At 43.0% G+C, this 17438-nt stretch overlaps 2 protein-coding genes across 2 annotated transcripts in view; both read right to left on the bottom strand.

Annotated features, from left to right (window-relative positions):
- derl1 (derlin 1) overlaps positions 1 to 1058 on the bottom strand; it is a 16883-nt gene extending 15825 nt beyond the window's left edge. Inside the window, exon 1 of the mRNA XM_037677292.1 lies at positions 1035 to 1058. Coding sequence (XP_037533220.1) covers positions 1035 to 1058 — 24 coding nt within the window. The remainder of the gene's footprint in view (positions 1 to 1034) is intronic.
- Positions 1059 to 2076: 1018 nt separating this feature from the next.
- On the bottom strand, positions 2077 to 14812 carry LOC119409521 (zinc fingers and homeoboxes protein 2). The gene is made up of 12 exons (XM_037676416.1): positions 14513 to 14812; positions 12435 to 13151; positions 11458 to 11670; positions 9536 to 9793; positions 9212 to 9427; positions 9001 to 9085; positions 8658 to 8843; positions 6419 to 6834; positions 4793 to 5039; positions 4542 to 4692; positions 3506 to 3625; positions 2077 to 2195 (listed from the first exon to the last, which is right to left on the bottom strand). The coding sequence occupies exons 1-11, from the start codon at positions 14609 to 14611 to the stop codon at positions 3508 to 3510; spliced, it is 2706 nt and encodes a 901-aa protein (XP_037532344.1). The 5' UTR covers positions 14612 to 14812; the 3' UTR covers positions 2077 to 2195; positions 3506 to 3507.
- Positions 14813 to 17438: the final 2626 nt, after the last annotated feature.

The following is a 17438-nucleotide window of genomic DNA, read 5'->3' as shown; positions in this document are numbered from 1 at the left end:
CAGAGCTGTTCAGTGATTTATAAACATACAGGAGTATTTTGAACTGGATTTGAAGGTGAACTGGTAGCCAGTGCAGGGCAGACAAAACAGGTGTAATGTGCTCTCTTTTGCCTGTACTGGTTAAAAATCGGGCTGCTGCATTCTGGACCAGTTGTAGTCTAGCAAAGGTGGTCTGACTGATACCAAACAGGAGCGATTTGCAGTAATCAAGCCTGGATGTTATGAATGCGTGTATTACTGTCTTCAGGTTATTTTTGAACAATATGGGCTTCAGCTTAGACGGCCGCCTCAGCTGGAAAAAACAGGATTTAACAATCATGTTTACATGACTGTTAAGTTTCATGGAAGGATCCATTATCACTCCCAGATTAGTGACTCTTTGTTTCTCTAATGGGGCTAGAGCGGAAAGGTCGATGCAGTGGATGATGATTGTGTCGTTGGGAGGAAACAACATGACTTTAGACTTCTTCTCATTGAAACTTAAGAAATTTAAAGCCATCCAGTCCCTGATGTCAGCCAGGCAGTCAAGCAGAGGTTGAATAGAGCATGTACCATTGTGTCTTAGGGGGAAGTAAATTTGACAGTCATCTGAGTAGAAGTGAAAGGGTATGTTGTGTTTCCGGAAAATAGCACCTAGTGGCATCAGTATAAAGAAAACAGAAGGGGACCGAGGATGAACCCCTGCGGTATCCCCCATTTAAGCGCTGCCGATGCTGAACTAAAATCTTTGATGGAGACAAAAGGAACTGTCAGCTAGGTAGGATCTAAACCATTTGAGGGCTGACCATGTGAGGCCCACCCACTGCTCTAACCTAGCAATGAGGATCTCAATGAGGAAGTTAGTTAGCTACCGCTAACTAACTTTGGCAAAACACAAGTAAAGCGACTACTCACCAGTGTTGAATCACACACAGTAATCAGATGCTCTAAGTTGGTGTGTGTGTGCAAAAACCCGCCATCGTCCCCAGCAACCAGCAGAAATACCTTGAACGCAGACTAAACTGTCACAGCCCCTAGGAGGGCGAACACGCTACTCCAGCCAACGGGCAGTTGGGCATCCGACAACGGTGAAAGCAGGAGCAGAGCTTCGGATGATGTCAAGCTATATAGTCTCTGATTATCATCGGATGTGTCACAGCTGTGACTGTTTGAATTACTACTCGAACGGCGCATGCGCGAAGGGAACATTCAGTGGTTTCAGCACCGCCCTCTGACGGTCAGTAGGGATGAAATAGAACTCAAACATCAGGATCTGATCGACGCAAAACAAAGATCCGATTAAATTCTCTTTTCTGGACGAGTTGAACATTCAAAATGGCTGCAGTGACATTCTAAATGCTTTGTGTAGTTTGTCAGAACACAGCAGACATTCGTGAACCCCCACTTTTTGAGTACGAGCGCAGAAATCCCACCTTAAAAAGGCCCGAACAGAAACCGAGGTGCTTTTAAAGACTGAGCACATGAACACCTCAGACACAGCTGTTCCTTAGCGTCCATGAAAGTAGCATTTGCACAAAAAGGCTTGGAACAAGTTCAGGTGAGAAGAGTTCAGGCTGCAGAGGGAAATCTCACGTTCGCCTGAAGCGGACAGGAAACTACAGTTTGAGCTGGAAAAGGCAGCGCGGTGTGACCCAACAGAACCTGCATTCTCTCATTTATCATTTCTGTACGGCACAAATGTCAACATTCGGTTCTGCAATCATCCAGTCCAGCTGTGCTCAGACTGGACAAGTCCTCAGACAGTCCCAGGTTGTCCACTTTCACTGCTGGACTCCATCAAGGCATCTAGAATATCTACCAGAAAACGTTCTCAAAATCTACTCGTACGGAGTAAAACATGATTTTAAGTACTCAATTTCAGATTTATAAACAAGAAAAATAAAAAATAAAAAACATTCCAGGTTTTAGGGCAACATTCAGGCATAAAAAAAAGATCAATCTTGTCCTTCCAGCAGCTTTTTTTTTCTGTAAAACAGAAAAATATTTACAGAGACGTCGATCGTTTTAAATGCGAGTGCGATGCAGCAAGTCCAGCTTTGGCACTCCTCCTGATGCCAGCGTTTGTCCCCGGAGCTGAGGGATCACGCCCCTGACGGACGGACGGACGAACGGACAGACGGACGAAGGGACAGTCGCATCACCGATCAGTTGTCTCGAATCGTCCCACTGCGGCCGCATTAAAACACTTCCTCCACCTGGAAGAGTCAGACAGAAATGCAGACTGAAAATAACTCTGGATGAAATATTCAACAGTACTTCTCGCCTGCCGGCAATAATGTTTCTGCCTGTGTTAGCAAAAATTCTCTTGAACCAAGGGACAGATTTTACAGGAAATAATCACTGGATGTAATTCTCCGGCTGACTAATTTTGAAGCCACACCTCAAGATGGCCGCGGCAGTCAATCACAACGTGTGCAAAATGACTAAATTGTTGCAATTTCAGGGACTGCTCATCACACGAGAGCTTTGCTTAAATTTTTAGCATTAACTGTTGGAGTCAACCCTTTCTGTTAGCAAAATATCTCATGAACAGGACAAACTAATGAAATGAGAAATGATTCAGTAAACATACAGCTAGACCTGATTAACCTTTGGAGTGGATTCAAGATGGACGCCCCGGTAATCAACGTTAACCAACACAGAAATGGCAACAGATCAGTCAGTTTTTCAAATACAGAGATGGATCTTGGTGTGGTAGTAGCTGAGAGTGATACACATCACAAACTCTGACGAGGCATCTTGTCATAGCATGAGATCGTGTATGTCAGGTTTTACCGGAGCAGCTTTACAGTTACTCCATCATTTCCCAACACAAACTGATCGGAGTCCAAAACTGCAAAGAAAGCTGGTGGGCGATAGGCATTCCTTCAAGGAGGGCTAGGCCTTTAATTCAATCATTTATAAATATTTTGAAAGTTTTATTTGTGATCCATTTTTCAGTTATGGAGGTGAAACAAACCGCTGGTGATGAAAACACAAATTATAATAAAAAATGGTTGCTATTGACGTCTTTATTCTTTCCCCCACCATCTAATGAGGTGCTCCAGCCCAGACGTTTGACAGTAATGATGGTGCACACCATCTCACTGGAGGACCAATCAGAGGTAATTACCCAGCAGCCACTTCCTGTGCTGCTGCAGCTGCGTCGTCTTAAAGGAACAGTTCACCGTTCACTCAAGCCAAGTCACGAGGCTCTCAGAGTCCCGCCATCGATTTACTCTCTACAGTTTGTCCTGTTGAGAGTCACAGATGGCTGGAAAACTTCCCAGCATGCACTGCGTGAAGAGCCTGAAACCCCCACAGCAGTAACCATGTGAACCTTTCACTTTTTGCTTCTGAGCAGGGAAGATGTGCAACATGGTTTTTACAACAAGAGTCAGTGATGTGAAATTAGTTGTTAGCTAAACTGATGATTTATTAAAAAACAAATAATTTACAAAAAAAAAGGGAAACATCTTGTTTTTAAGATTTCTGACCACAGATTAGTTTGTCAGGTTCAACCCACCGTCAGCCCGTGACCCTCCCCGTTTGCTCCGGAGTCAAGAGGTCAGTGTCCACTGCCAGCCTCTGTCCGTCCTGTCCTCCCCCCGTCTCCTCCCCATCGTCCACCGTGACCTTTACCCACCTGGAAACAAAACGAGACTTTTGAGAACACCACACTTCCAGGAACAGCAGTGTGACATCAACGCCAGATGGAAACCAAGCTGGAACTTCAGGATCTCTACAGGACTCCAGACCTTCACGGCTGGACCCGGGTCTGAGCGTTCTGCTAACAGAGGGACTGAACCTCTGAACGGTGCGATCAGACACACAGAACACATATTTGTCTTAGGGTCAGTGCATTTCTCACTTACTGTTGTCTGTTTACAACCTCACCTCTGAAAGTGTGTAAAATGTAAATAATGTAATATGAAAATCACATAAACCTTTTTTTACTTAATAAAACGTATCAAGTGTTTAAACTAAGAAATTATACTATTTGTGGGAAGAAAATTAAGACAATTTTGAATTTTATGGCAACAACACATAAAAAAAAAAGTGGGACAGAAGCAACAAAAAGCTGTAAAAATAAGTGGAGTTTTGCTGGATGAGAGTAGATGTTCTAAAACCTGGAAGTACTTTTCTGCAGTGATGGAGCCTTTCCCGATGCACCCCCATACCAACAGTGAGGCAGCCTTTTGAAGCAGATAACAGGTCCCTGTCTTTTTTATAGTCCGAAGAACTAAAAATGTGTTGTTTCCAAAACAGAATTTCAGATGTGGATCCATCGGAGCACAGAACGGTTCTCCAGTTTGTGTTGGTCTGTTTCAAATTAACTTTGGTCCAGAGAAGACGGCAGAGGTTCTGGATGGTGTTCATAAATTTATACAATGTTCCAAATTTTTCAAAACTGGGGTTGTACAAATATACATGGGATGATTAAAGTACATTAAACTTTCCCACATTTATATGTAGTTGATCTGAAAACTAAAGTATGGAGTATCCCAGAAACCAAACACACGTGTTGTAAAAACATTTAACATCAGACTTTCCTCCCTCACCTTCCTTTGTCAGCATCAGGAGAGCAGTTCTGGTCCTGCCGGGTCCGGCTCAGGTCTGTAACTCCCTGTGTTAGTCTGTCACTCAACCAGTGGCCTCTCTCTTGGTCTGGAGCTGCTTTGTTCCCATGATCCTCCTCTGCTGCACACAGAGCTGAAGGATGAGCAAAGACAACAGCTGAGATGTCAGACTTTAGGTAAAACACAACGATTCAATTAAAAAAAAAACAATATTCTCCCACGCACAGACTCACCCTTCACAGCCTTGACCTCCAAGGACACACTCTGGCTGTTTTCAGAACTCTGGCCGTTCTGATGCCGGCCCGCTTTCTGCTGATCTACAAAGTTTTGGAAACCTTCCATCCAGTCCAGAGCCTCGCCGTTCTTCAGTGCTGAGCGGTGGTCCTTGAACCAGCGCACGATGTCGGTGCGTCCCAGGTTGGTTTGGACTTCCAGCTGGCTGTACTCCTCTGGAGACGGCCACTGGGTTCTGCAGAACATCTGTTGGGAAAACAAATGAGCAGCGTGAACAAACAACAGGTGCAGAAACAGAAAGGAGCCTCTAGTTCTGCTGGGAAAACTGTTTCAGTAAAGAGTTAGTGAAAAAGATGGCCCAGACTCAACTGAAGACCTTGTTTTCCTTGAAGGAACGCACATCACCCGCTGCCTTTCATGCCTGACTTTTAGACAAATTATTTTATGTTGAGAAATGAAGGATCTGTAGCTCTAGCTTGTAGCTGCAGAAAGAAAAACTCTGCAGAGAGTGGTGAAGGCTGCACAGAAGTCTGTTGGAGTCAGTCTCCCCACCATCACAGACATCTACACCTCCAGATGCAGGAAGAGAGCCACCTGCATCATGAAGGACCCCACTCACCCAGCACACACACTTTTTGCCCCGCTCCCCTCAGGAAGGAGGTTGAGGAGCATTAAGTGTAGAACCACTAGACCGAGGAACAGCTTCTACCCTGAGGCTGTTAGACTCGTGAATCTCTAACCAGAATAATCACTGTAGTAAAAAATCACTGTACTGCCACTTGTATTGGTGACATGTGCTGCTGATACATGCTGCTGATTTCATGCTGCTGTACTCATTCATTCGTACTCATCCACCCACAAACACTCAGGTTTGAGCTGCTGTTATTCAGTGTATCGTTTTGCATCATTAGTGACTAGTGCATATCTTAGACATTTAATGTACCGTTGGGCGTTCGTTTAGCGTATATCTTAGTTTATATCTTAGATCCTTATTTACGGTTTCTTTTTACACTGTATATTTTTGCCATTTTGGGTGCAACTGGGACCATGTGTACACAATTTCGTTCCACCTCATGTACCACATGTGATACAAATAAAGAATCCTGAACCTTTTTGGTTAAACCTTGAAAATAATGTTGTGTGTTGAGCAATGGTGCACGTCGTCGAACTCAGAGTGCACGTTTAAATGACTCCCAGCTACTACCACACCATATCTTAGCTCAGTTTCTGTAAATACGACTAAATTATAGCTATTTTTATTCTGTCATTGCATCTGGCTGTGGCAGCCATCTTGAACTGGGTTAACTTCAAAAGTCAGTGGTAGATGTGCATCCTATGATTACTTTCTGAGAGTTTTAATAAAAAGCATTCAGTTGTTCATAAGACATTTTGCTAACAGACACTAACCTGCACACGATGAAGCAAAAACATTGTTCGCTTTTGCCTTTGAGCAGTGGGCAATAAAAAAGCTTGATTAAACTTGAACTTTAAACACACTTTGCTCATTTCAGTCAGTTTTGACCTTTAAATCAGGTGACGTCATCAAAGAGAATTAAACGTTTATTTCATTAACAGCCAATTCAAACTGCACACAACAGCTGACCTGGATAAAAACACTGACTCACCTCCCTGAGCAGAGCCAGGGACTGACCGGAGACGGCTGTAGTGTTTGTGGAGGCAGACAGCAACGAGGGAGGAGGAGGAGAAGAGGAGCAGGACGAGTTGAGGACGGGAGGAGATGTTGAGGAGGAATGTGTTAGAGGCTGAGGGGAGGAGACTGCGAGCACAGGAGGGGAGGTGGAGGTGGAGGAGGACGACAAGAGGACAGGTGGGTGAGGAGAAGAGCGAGGAGACTTCCCATCCTGCTTTGGGTGAGAAGCCCCGTTCAGCAGCGCTGCTCCTGCTCGCTCCAGCTTGTCCTCAGAGTTCTTGGAGGTCATGGTGAGTAAAACCTTCTCCATGTTGTCCCTCAGCGCCCTGCGCTCTGAAAACCAGCAGTCCACCTCCGTCCTGGACAGCCTGGTCTCCCGGGCCAGCTGGTCTGCAGCAAAACAGAGTTTATAAGATCAGATGAGTCGAAGGAGTTCCTGTCTGAAAACCACAGATCTCACTGACCCTCCAGGAAATCTTAAAAAAGGAGACTTGTGACAAAATATTTCTGCTACTCCTGTCACAAAGGCACCTACAAGAGACGAACAGGGGGCTCCTCCAGAGACAACAAACATTAGTTCACACGAAGTTAACTTCATTTTTGAGTAATTTAAACATAAAATGTGAAATTTACAGCTGAATCTGACATGAACACAACAAACAGCTAAATAAACCAACTGGAGGAGCATAAAATAACCAACAACGAAGCTACTGCTGCAAACCAACATCCTCTCTGTTAAAAGACAACAAGCCCACGTCCACTGCCACTGAGGGATTTGAATAGTGAATGTTTGTAGTTTTGGAGATGAGTCTAAAAAAGTTAAATCTGGTCCTCTGGACATTCAAAAAAAAAACAAAAAAACAAAGCAAATCAACAAAAAAATGTAGAAACGTTTCGTCTCTCGTTCGAGAGACTTCTTCAGTCTGAGGTGCTGTATTCAGTTCAGTCTCTTAAATAGCACCTTCTCAGAGTGGATCAACCAGTTTTGCTGCTGACAACCAAAACCAGCTGATCACATGCTCAAGAAGGACCATCAGCCTAACAATGGATCATTAGCACACTGATGGGTGTTTACTACTCACAGAGGGCTGAGTGATACTAGCAATCACAGCATTGTAAGAGGGGGACAGTTGAACACGTAGGCCTCCACCCATTTAATGATGGATGATTTCTTTTCACAAAGATGGTCTCCTTTACTCCTCTCTCAAACCATCGTTCCTCTCTATCCAGGATGTGAACATCTTCATCCCTGAAAGAGTGACCGCTGGCCTGGAGATGAGTGTAGACCGCAGAGTCCTGGCCTGATGATGTTGATCTTCTGTGCTGGACCATCCTTTTGGCCAGTGGCTGTTTAGTTTCCCCGATGTAAGACTGATCACAGCCCTCCTGACACTGACCTGACACATCAGGAAGTGATGGGGAACAAAGTCATTTGAGACTTACTTTGGGGACTCTGGGGTGGCTGTGGCTGAGTGGTTAGAGCAGTCGTCCTCCAATGCGAGAGTTGGGGGTTCGATTCCACCAGCAGTCACATGCTGAAGTGTCCCTGGGCAAGACACTGAACCCCTCATTGGCTCTGATGTGTGTCCCATCAGTGTATGAATATGATAAAGCTCTGATTATTCTTTGTAGAGATCTAGTAGAGTGCTGTATGAATGAGTAAATGAGGCACAGATTGTGTTGTAAAGAGCTTTGTGTGTCTTGATAAGATAGAAAGGTGCTGTAAGTACAGTCCATTTACCATTTACTTTTGTAATAATCTAAGCTAACCACGTTTTTATTTTGATGTATGAATTGTATAAGAAAAGGAAAAGAACCAAGATCAAACCAGTTTATTTTTATTTAATCCTTTTATATTTGTTTTGTTCCTTTTTAATTTTGCATGGGAGGATAAGGTTTCTGCACAATGACAAATTCTGATTCTGCCTCCAGTGGCTCGTTAAGTGGTTTCCATGGTAACTGCACACCTGTGTCTCACGCCCAACAACATTCCTAATAAAAACAGTAATACAGATTTTTAAATCTTAGAATAATCAATCGTTGTGCAAAATCAGGAAGGAAGGGATCATGGATAATGTGGGTTTCCTGCCTTCACTTTGCTGTTGGTACAGTTGGTTTAGATTTAGTAAAATAGTATTCATCTCCTTACTTGTGCTTTTAGGAGGAAAATGGTTAAGAAGTTTGCATGCCTGAGGATGGATTTAGGTTTTTACCGAGCTCTGTGTCTGCTGGAGAGCAGCTTCTCTGGAAACTCTCCTCCAGGGCGTTGAGCTGCTCCGACGTCTTCCCCTTCACCCTCTCCAGCAGAGGGAACTGGCTCAGCACCACCTTCCTGACGGGACTGTCTTTAACTGGTGGCACTGCCTCTGCTTTCACCAGCACAGGTGGGGCAGCAGCACCTCCAAGAGACACACAGAAGAAACAGTGAAGAACCTAAAGATAATTTTAAATCTCCGAGCTGATTTCAATCTCAAAGACCTAAATCAAGTTTCTGAAAATCATAGAAATTAATATTTTGATGAGTGTGCCATCAGTTCAGCTGACCCCATCACATACTTTTGATATTGAGGAGCCTTTGTTCACTGAACCACTTCTTTATCTCCCCTCTGGACAGTCCGGTGGTCTCGATCAGCCTGTAGACCTGCCACATTACGCAGCAATAAAGGAAAGAATCAGTGGTGCATACTCGTGATAAAAAAGCAACAAAACTAAACGTTTACTTCTGCATCGTCACTAAAAAAATCCCTTTCCACTCACTTATTCTTACCTCATCTTCCTCGGGGAAAGGACACTGCATGTAGCTGGACCTCAGCACTGACAGCTGCTCGGCGGTCTTGTTGGGGTCGACAGTGAAATTCAGCGTTTTGGGTGAAGCCAGTTTGGACGTGGCTGTCGGTGCGGAGATGGTCTGAATGATGGAGGGTCGTTTACTCTCTGAGGAGATGACGGGCGTGGCCAGGGGCCGCTTGAGCGACTGCACCACCTGTGGGAATCATGGAGAACAAGCTCCTGGCATCAGGTTGACGAGGGAAATTAAAGAAGCTGCTGTGGTTCTGGTTTCCATAAATGGACCTCTGGTCTGGTTTTCTACCTGGTTTGCCACCGTGAGTGCCAGCGGTGCGCAGGTGACCGTCGAGCCGTTGGCCACAGGAGTCAGCACGAGGCTGGTCCGTCCCAGAATCTGACAGGGGAGGGACTGGAGGACGGAGGCCCCCGGCTGCAGGGGCTTGGAGCTGTGGGAGGAATGGCTGCCGGATGAGTGGGAGTTGAGCTGCGGAGCCACCACAGTCAGAGTCTGAGGTACGGAGGAGATGGTACCGTTAAACATCTTCTTCCTGGCCTCCTCCACCTGTCAGAAGAAGAAGAGATTACATGAAATATGTGTCGAGCACCCGAACAAACAAAGTGGACAGAGAACAAAGTTCATGCTCAATCATCCAAGTATCAAATCCAATAATTCTCAGTCAGGTCATCTGGACAGTTTCTTTTTAATAGAGACGTTTCGCCCTCTATCTAAAGTGGATGGAGTTTTATTTTATTAATGAAAAGAAAGAACTTTTGCAAACTAACCTGAAATAATTGTAAACTAATGACAACTAAAAGCTCTCTAAAATAAAATGAGTAAATTACCATAATGTTTAGCTTTTATTTATCCTGTTATCAAAGGTCTTAAATGTAATAAGTCAGACAGTTTAGTAAGATTCTGTGGAAATGTTCCATCTAATCGAATATCTAACCTGTTGCAGATAACGCTTTACATGACCTGAGTTTACATCCAACAGGACCGACGAGCTAACAGCTAGCAATAACGTCAATAACAAGAGGTCCCTGACATTTTAAAACAACTCCAGCCTCAAAGGTTTCATAGCAGTTCATGAAAAGTTCATTCATAAACCTGTCTTTTTCATAATACACGGTTATTTACATCAAATCCTTTGGTGTTTGCAGGTTAAACTAGCAGCAGCTAGCTGTAGCACCGACACCAGAAAGTTATTTTTCTTCCTGAATAAATGTGCAATGTGACATTGACAATAATGAAGAGATTTAAATATCAGCATTTCCATAAAATGTTATGAAATGTTGAAGACTGAAATAGCTTCAAGCTGGCAGTGATTCACTTTGGAAGTAGGGATCCTTAGACTGGCCTCTAATCAAGAGGACCAATAGGTCTGCTGGGTCTGGGTGGACGGATCGGCATCTGCAGCCAGTTTCTTCAGATCTGCTGTGGGATGAACTGCTGCAGATCCTTCCTGCCCAAAGCCATCAGCATCTAGAACAACTCTTAATGAAACCAGAATGATGAGCTACAACAACATTTAATTTCTCTTTGGGATCAATAAAGTATTTTTGAATTGAACTGATTTTAAATTAATCTGCAGAGATTCATAGACATTCATAAAAACTGTTCAAATTGCTGTCAATTTCACAGGATATGGCTAAATTGTTATTTTAAAAATATTCCTGCCAGCTGCACTGGAAGTTCTACAGCTAGCTGCTGCTATTAGCACTTCCAAGTACCCACATTTATTGCAAAAAAAACAAACAAAATACTGTAATACAAAAACAACAGCTATGTTTACAGTAGTCCCTCGCTACTTCGCGGTTCGTTTTTCGCGGATTCACTCTATTGTGGTTTTTAAAAAGAAGACTGGACATGACACACAACTGGCTGATTGATGGATGAGCCACACGATCGGCATGGGTTTTTTATTTCAGTAGGAGCTTCCTCCTGCAGCATGTCATATCTCCGCTCTGCAGAAGAGAAGTGGGCATGGCCGAGAACGCTGGCCAGTGGCAGAGAGGTGTTTTCTGTTGTGCTTTTTTACTCTAAATAATTATATGTCTTAAATTAGCTAAAGTTAAAGTGTAACACCTACATAAGACTTAATAAATGTGAGAAAACGTATACATTCACCAACAAACATCTATTATTTGAATATTATCACAGAAGCATTAGTTTAGCCCCACCTGAGAGAAACCCAGGATCTAAAACATCACAAACGATCTGAATACCTCCTCAGGAGACCAGCTGATGCCCTGTTTGAGTCTCTGCGTGGTGAACCAGACTTTGATTTGCTCCTCGGGGTGTTTCGAGGCCGCGGTGAGCCACGAGAGCTCGGCTTGTGTCGGGTAGGGAAACTTGTTGAAGGACGAGATGAGCGTCAGGTTGTCGTCCAGCGAGGGGTTGTATTTGGTTGTGTTGAGGGGCACTGCGATCTTCGGCACCTGAAACAAAACGAGTCACAGAGGTTTTTATTTTTCCTCGACTGTTACAAATTAAATGACAGCTGGTAATTTATTTTGACATCAACTTCTGCATTTTCCTGGTCTAAAAGAGTCAAACACTGGAAACTAGAGTGGTTCCCAACTCTGGTCCTTGAGGAACACCATCCTGCATGCTTTAGTTGTTTCCCGGCTGCAACACACCTGATTCAGGGGTTTAATTAAGTTTGGCAGAAGCCCGTTAATCACCATTCATTCAAATCAGGTGTGTTGGAGAAGAGGGACAACTAAAACGAGCAGGGTGGTGTTCCTCAGGGACCAGGGAACCACTGAACTAGAAGGCTCTAACGATAAGAGTACCGCATACAGCACATTATTTACCCAATGGTAAGCTAGGGCAATGACCTGATCAACAAAGACCTTGTATAATATCTGGTCTTGATTTGTGACCTTGTCCTTGAAGCTGGGGTGATGAAAAGTGTACATGATACTCCATATGTGTATAAATATTTGTTAAATTATCTCGAGATAATCAGGTTATGCGCAGGACAAAAGAAAGTTTACGGATGTAAGTACGAACATAGACAATACCAAAATATATACGCCTTTCGACGGGCGTGCAAAAAGGATTTGATGGCAGATGATGAGAGCTGCATTAGTCTCAAGACTCACCATCACCCTCATTGGATCCTTGAAATGTTTTAGTTAGTATGGTAGACAAAATGTCTTTGTGTTAAATTCCTTGTATTCTCAAGAGTTCTTCCTACCTGGGTGTAGTTTATAGGCTGCTGTAAAGAAGGCATGATGTGAGAAAGACCATCTGCTGCGAGGAGGGCCGACTCGGGGATGATGACCGTCCCGTTCACATTTAGAGCAGTGATTGGTTTCTTGGCCAGATCAGAGGTCAGTTTACCCAAAAGAGGCTCTGTCCATTTGGTGTCGGTTGAAATAATTTTGTTTTTTTGGTTTTTGACCGTGGCAGATTTGCCGAGTTGCTTAGTACCCAGTCCGTCCCCTTTCCCCGTGAGGACGCCTGACGTGTTGTACACGACTGCATTGTTATTGCAGCCCTCAATCGTCTGCTCCAAGATCGTCTGATTGTTCATTTTGATGCGTTTGAATTTGAAGTTGCTCTCTCCCGGGTGACATCTCTCGTTGTGCTCCGTCAGGGTGTCGAACTTCTTCGTGTTGAAGTTGCAGACGGCGCACAGATACAGTGGGTTGAGGATGACGTTTGGATGATTAGCATCCACGTGTTCTTTGAAAGTGTTGAGATTCTGCGTGGAAAAAGTGCAGTATTTGCACTCGTAGCCCCCCTGCTGTCTGCGCTGAGGCTTGGAAGGGTCTGGCGATTCAGTTTCTGGTTTGTCCGGACCCGTGGGAGGGTTTGAGGCCTTGCCAGTTAGATCCAGGTCCGTGGATGGCTCTGCTTGAGTAGATGGGTCTGTAGTGATCGGTGCCTCCTGAACATGGTTCTGTGATGTCTGGCAGAAGAAAGAGGCAGAAGTCAGACAGGTGTTAAATCTGCAAACAGACATGTTTATACCGTGCCGGCTTGGTGTGTGGACTTCTAGTAGTACTGTAAGAAATTAAAGTTATTCTATACAAGATAAGTGACGAGAATAACTAAAATTACAATTTTACATTCAATATGACAAACAAAAGTACCTCATATGGCACATTATATGCCCGTCGACAAACCATTAAACAGCAATCTATGGCAATGGACCACACATTCAAATATACCACAAACCACAAATACACCACAAAATAATCCACAAAATACACCCCAAATACATCACAAAATACAACACAAAATACACCACAAATACACCACAAATACACCCCAAAATACACCACAAAATAAACCACAAAATACACCACAAAATAAACCACAAAATACACCACAAATACATCACAAAATACAACACAAATACACCACAAAATAAACCACAAAATAAACCCCAAATTCACCCCAAAATAAACCACAAAATACACCACAAATACATCACAAAATACAACACAAATACACCCAAAATACACCCCAAAATAAACCACAAAATACACCCCAAAATAAACCACAAAATACACCCCAAAATAAACCACAAAATAAACCCCAAATACACCCCAAAATACACCACAAATACACCACAAATACACCACAAAATACACCACAAAATAAACCACAAAATAAACCACAAAATACACCACAAAATACACCACAAAATACACCACAAATACACCACAAAATACACCACAAATACATCACAAAATACACCACAAATACATCACAAAATACAACACAAATACACCCCAAATACACCCAAAATACACCCCAAAATACACCCCAAAATAAACCACAAAATACACCACAAAATAAACCCCAAAATACACCACAAATACACCACAAATACACCACAAAATAAACTACAAATACACCCCAAAATAAACCACAAAATACACCACAAATACATCACAAAATACACCACAAAATACACCACAAAATACACCCCAAATATACCCCAAAATAAACTACAAATAATCACAAAATACACCACAAAATAAACCACAAAATACACCCCAAATACACCACAAAATACACCCCAAATATACCCCAAAATAAACTACAAATAATCACAAAAATACACCACAAAATAAACCACAAAATACACCACAAATACATCACAAAATACAACACAAAATACAACACAAAATATACCACAAATACACCACAAATATACCACAACCAAGAATATACCATGACACATCCACCTTTCTACAAGCGTATAAAAATTACAGAGCTCCTTAAAAATGAGTGAACTTTGATTTGCTGAATTGAAAGTACCTGCATGTCGTGCGACTCTTCTTCCTTCTCATCCAGATCCACTGGGGTCACCTCAGGCCGGATCATACAGGGAGTGGAAGCCTTACGTCGACTGGACATGACTGTGGCAGATCAGGTGGACAGCTGCCCTCACCAACAACTTGTGCTCAGCCCAGGAGGTGGTTAAGGTGGTTTCAGTGATGGCTCAAGGTGCAAGGCTGCAGGACTACTGAGAAAATGCAGTCCGAGGTGCTGATGTACAGCCAGAAGGTATACTTGCAGGTACAGGACCAAGCCTTTACTTGGAGAGCTTCAGAAACTTTCTGGGGATGGATTCAGCAGCCGAGATGAAACTACGACAAGTAACTAAAGCAAAAACGTGTGTTGAAGACGTGGGTGTAGTGCAGCGTAGGCTGGACTCGCTGACAGCATCAACTTCAACGCTGGCTCAACTTCTGGAACTTCATGACAGGATGCTGTCTGAATGAGAAACAAAAAGGACTCATTAAAAACACTAGAAAGGTGTTTTCATATTCATCTACAGTTGTTTTACTTTGTATGATGCATGAGATGACTGCATAAAGTCCAAGTAAGTCAATCTTTCTAATCTGTTTCACACTCTTTAAAGGAAGAAGAGGGCACTTTTACAAGCATCAGTAAGAAAAACAAACACCTCTATTGTCTGTGCAGTATTAGTATCACAGAATGAACCAGATGAAGTGGTTAAAATGGGTCGAGCAGCCCAACAGAGCCACATGTGGATCAGCAGCAACCTGAAAGCACCAGAGCTCTGGCTGGTGAGCAACAGAGGCTCAGAGTGAAAAACATGGCGGACAAAAAAACAGCACAGCACAGCAGACCGTCGGCTGGTGTTCAGACCACCGAGGGCTGCTTCTGGCAAAAACACGTTTGAAAAAAAAATAAATAAATAAATCAAACAAGCTTTCTACAAAATACTGTGGAGGCAACAAACTTTAGGAAGGCAACAGTCATGTACAAACTTGCTTAATGGTAAAATGAACGGTACCTTTCTGTCCAATCAAGATACTAAAAGCACTTTACACTAGAATCTGTGCCCTCATTTACCTCCACACACACATTCATACAGCACCCTACTACATCTCTACAAAGATAATCTGAATCTGTAGAGATTAATCAGTGCTTTAGATCACATTCATACACTGATGTGACACATCGAAGGCAATGAGAGTAGGACTGTCACAATAACAAATTTTGCAGGGCGACTGTCTCAGAAATTATTGCAATAAACGATAATATTGTTTGACAATATGATTGAATGATGAATTTGACAATAATTAGTAACTACTGTCAAATTTAAGAAGAAATGTTGGGTAATTTTTGTGTGTAGTACCTTTTTGGACCACTGGATGGCAGTATAGAACCGTTTGAACCCAAGGATGGATAGTGAGGGAGCGAGCACCGTGTCTCTTTAAGAAAAATGGGAGGGAGGCCCCTTGACGTGACATGGGTTGTCTCCCTTTCCTGTTTTTTTGGTCTCAAAATGGCGGACGCTCGGTGTGATTAGAGCTCTTTAGCATAGCACTTTTAATAAAAAAAAATCAGTAAACAATTCTCAGCTTCTTTTTGCAGAGAAAAAACAAATTTTTTGGAGATTGGCACCAGCTCCAAGAGCCTGAACAGGAACTTACAGGTAAAGGAAACTAATGAAGAGACAAACGGATGGATGATGTTATGTTGGTCACTGAGTGAAGAAAATAAAACAAAAAGATTCATTTAAAACGGGCTTGAGATTCAAACTTGCATAAATAAATAATTATCTAATTTTCTATTGTCCCAGTGAGCATGTGTGAGTGGCGTGTTTTTGAAAATCAAGATCTGTTTATGTGCACGCTGCTCCTTGGTCTTGCACGTCATTCTGCTGCCCATCTGCACACACATTAAATCCCCTTCAATTCGCCTTAAAACAACTTTGGCAACCGCCTCACGTTCATGATTTAAACTGCTAAAATAAATCATTTAAAATTAAAATGCACGTGGGCAGATTTAGATTAATTTTTCAGTAAACTTTACCGAGTATTGGTGTGGTTTTCAGAAATGAGGCCTTATGTATGGATCAATGTGTCGTTTTCTTACTGAAAGTTGTCGTAGAGACAAAATAAGTGCAGATGCATAGAAGAAATATTCAGATTTATCAAACACATGCATGTTTCTGCAAACCTTCCCTTCATACATGGAGGAATTGAGCACAGGAGACACCTCCCCTGACACGCCTCTACTTAAATATGCAGCTAGATGCAGGAATGTCCAATATGTGATTCTCCACTCTGATCTCTCGTAAATGATGACAAGATGCCACTAGTGAGGAATTTAACGACATGCGAGTCAGATATGCTCATAAAGAGCACACGGAGGCACATTCATTTAATAGTTGATATCTACAAACGAGTCACTCACTGCACCTCAAATGAACGTTTTCGGCACACCGTATGAGAATTTGATACATGTGGGCATCACAACCGTTTGTGCAACATTCATACATAAAGACCCCGGGACATCAATCTGGATGTTTTCCTCAGGAGAGCTCCTGCAGAAGTCGACTTACAGCTTTATTCCAGATCAGTTTAAGATTCCCGCAATGACCATTTCATTCGAGAATGCTGAGAAAAAAATCTACTGCACAAGTTTTTTGAACAAGTTCACAACTTGAGTGACAAGACTGCGCTTCTCTGCAGGTCACATAAGGAAACTGAGCATCACCACAAACATCCAAGAGACTCCCTCATGAACACCATGCACCAACTAACCACTGCCCACTGTTATTCTATTTAAACAGCATTCTAGCTGCAAATGCTCGGCAGATGAACAGACTCTGCCAGTGTTCAGTTTGCTGCAGCCCTGAACAGAGCAGGTCTCTGCAGCTGCAGGCAGCTCATACGAGTGGTGAGGAGGAAAACAGAAACAAATA

The sequence above is a fragment of the Nematolebias whitei genome, chromosome 5 (assembly GCF_014905685.2).
Source record: "Nematolebias whitei isolate Nwh7 chromosome 5, NemWhi1, whole genome shotgun sequence".
Classification (NCBI taxonomy): Eukaryota; Metazoa; Chordata; class Actinopteri; order Cyprinodontiformes; family Rivulidae; genus Nematolebias; species Nematolebias whitei.
This window is presented reverse-complemented; position numbering and strand designations above follow the sequence as displayed.

Coding starts and splice junctions, on each gene's coding strand:
- LOC119409521 (XM_037676416.1), bottom strand. CDS start 14,611: ATGTCCAGTCGACGTAAGGCTTCCACTCCCTGTATGATCCGGCCTGAG. Junction 9,428..9,535: donor CACTCACGGTGGCAAACCAG/GTAGAAAACCAG, acceptor TGATTCCCACAG/GTGGTGCAGTCGCTCAAGCG. Junction 6,835..8,657: donor TCCAGCAGACACAGAGCTCG/GTAAAAACCTAA, acceptor GTTTTGCTGCAG/ACCAGCTGGCCCGGGAGACC.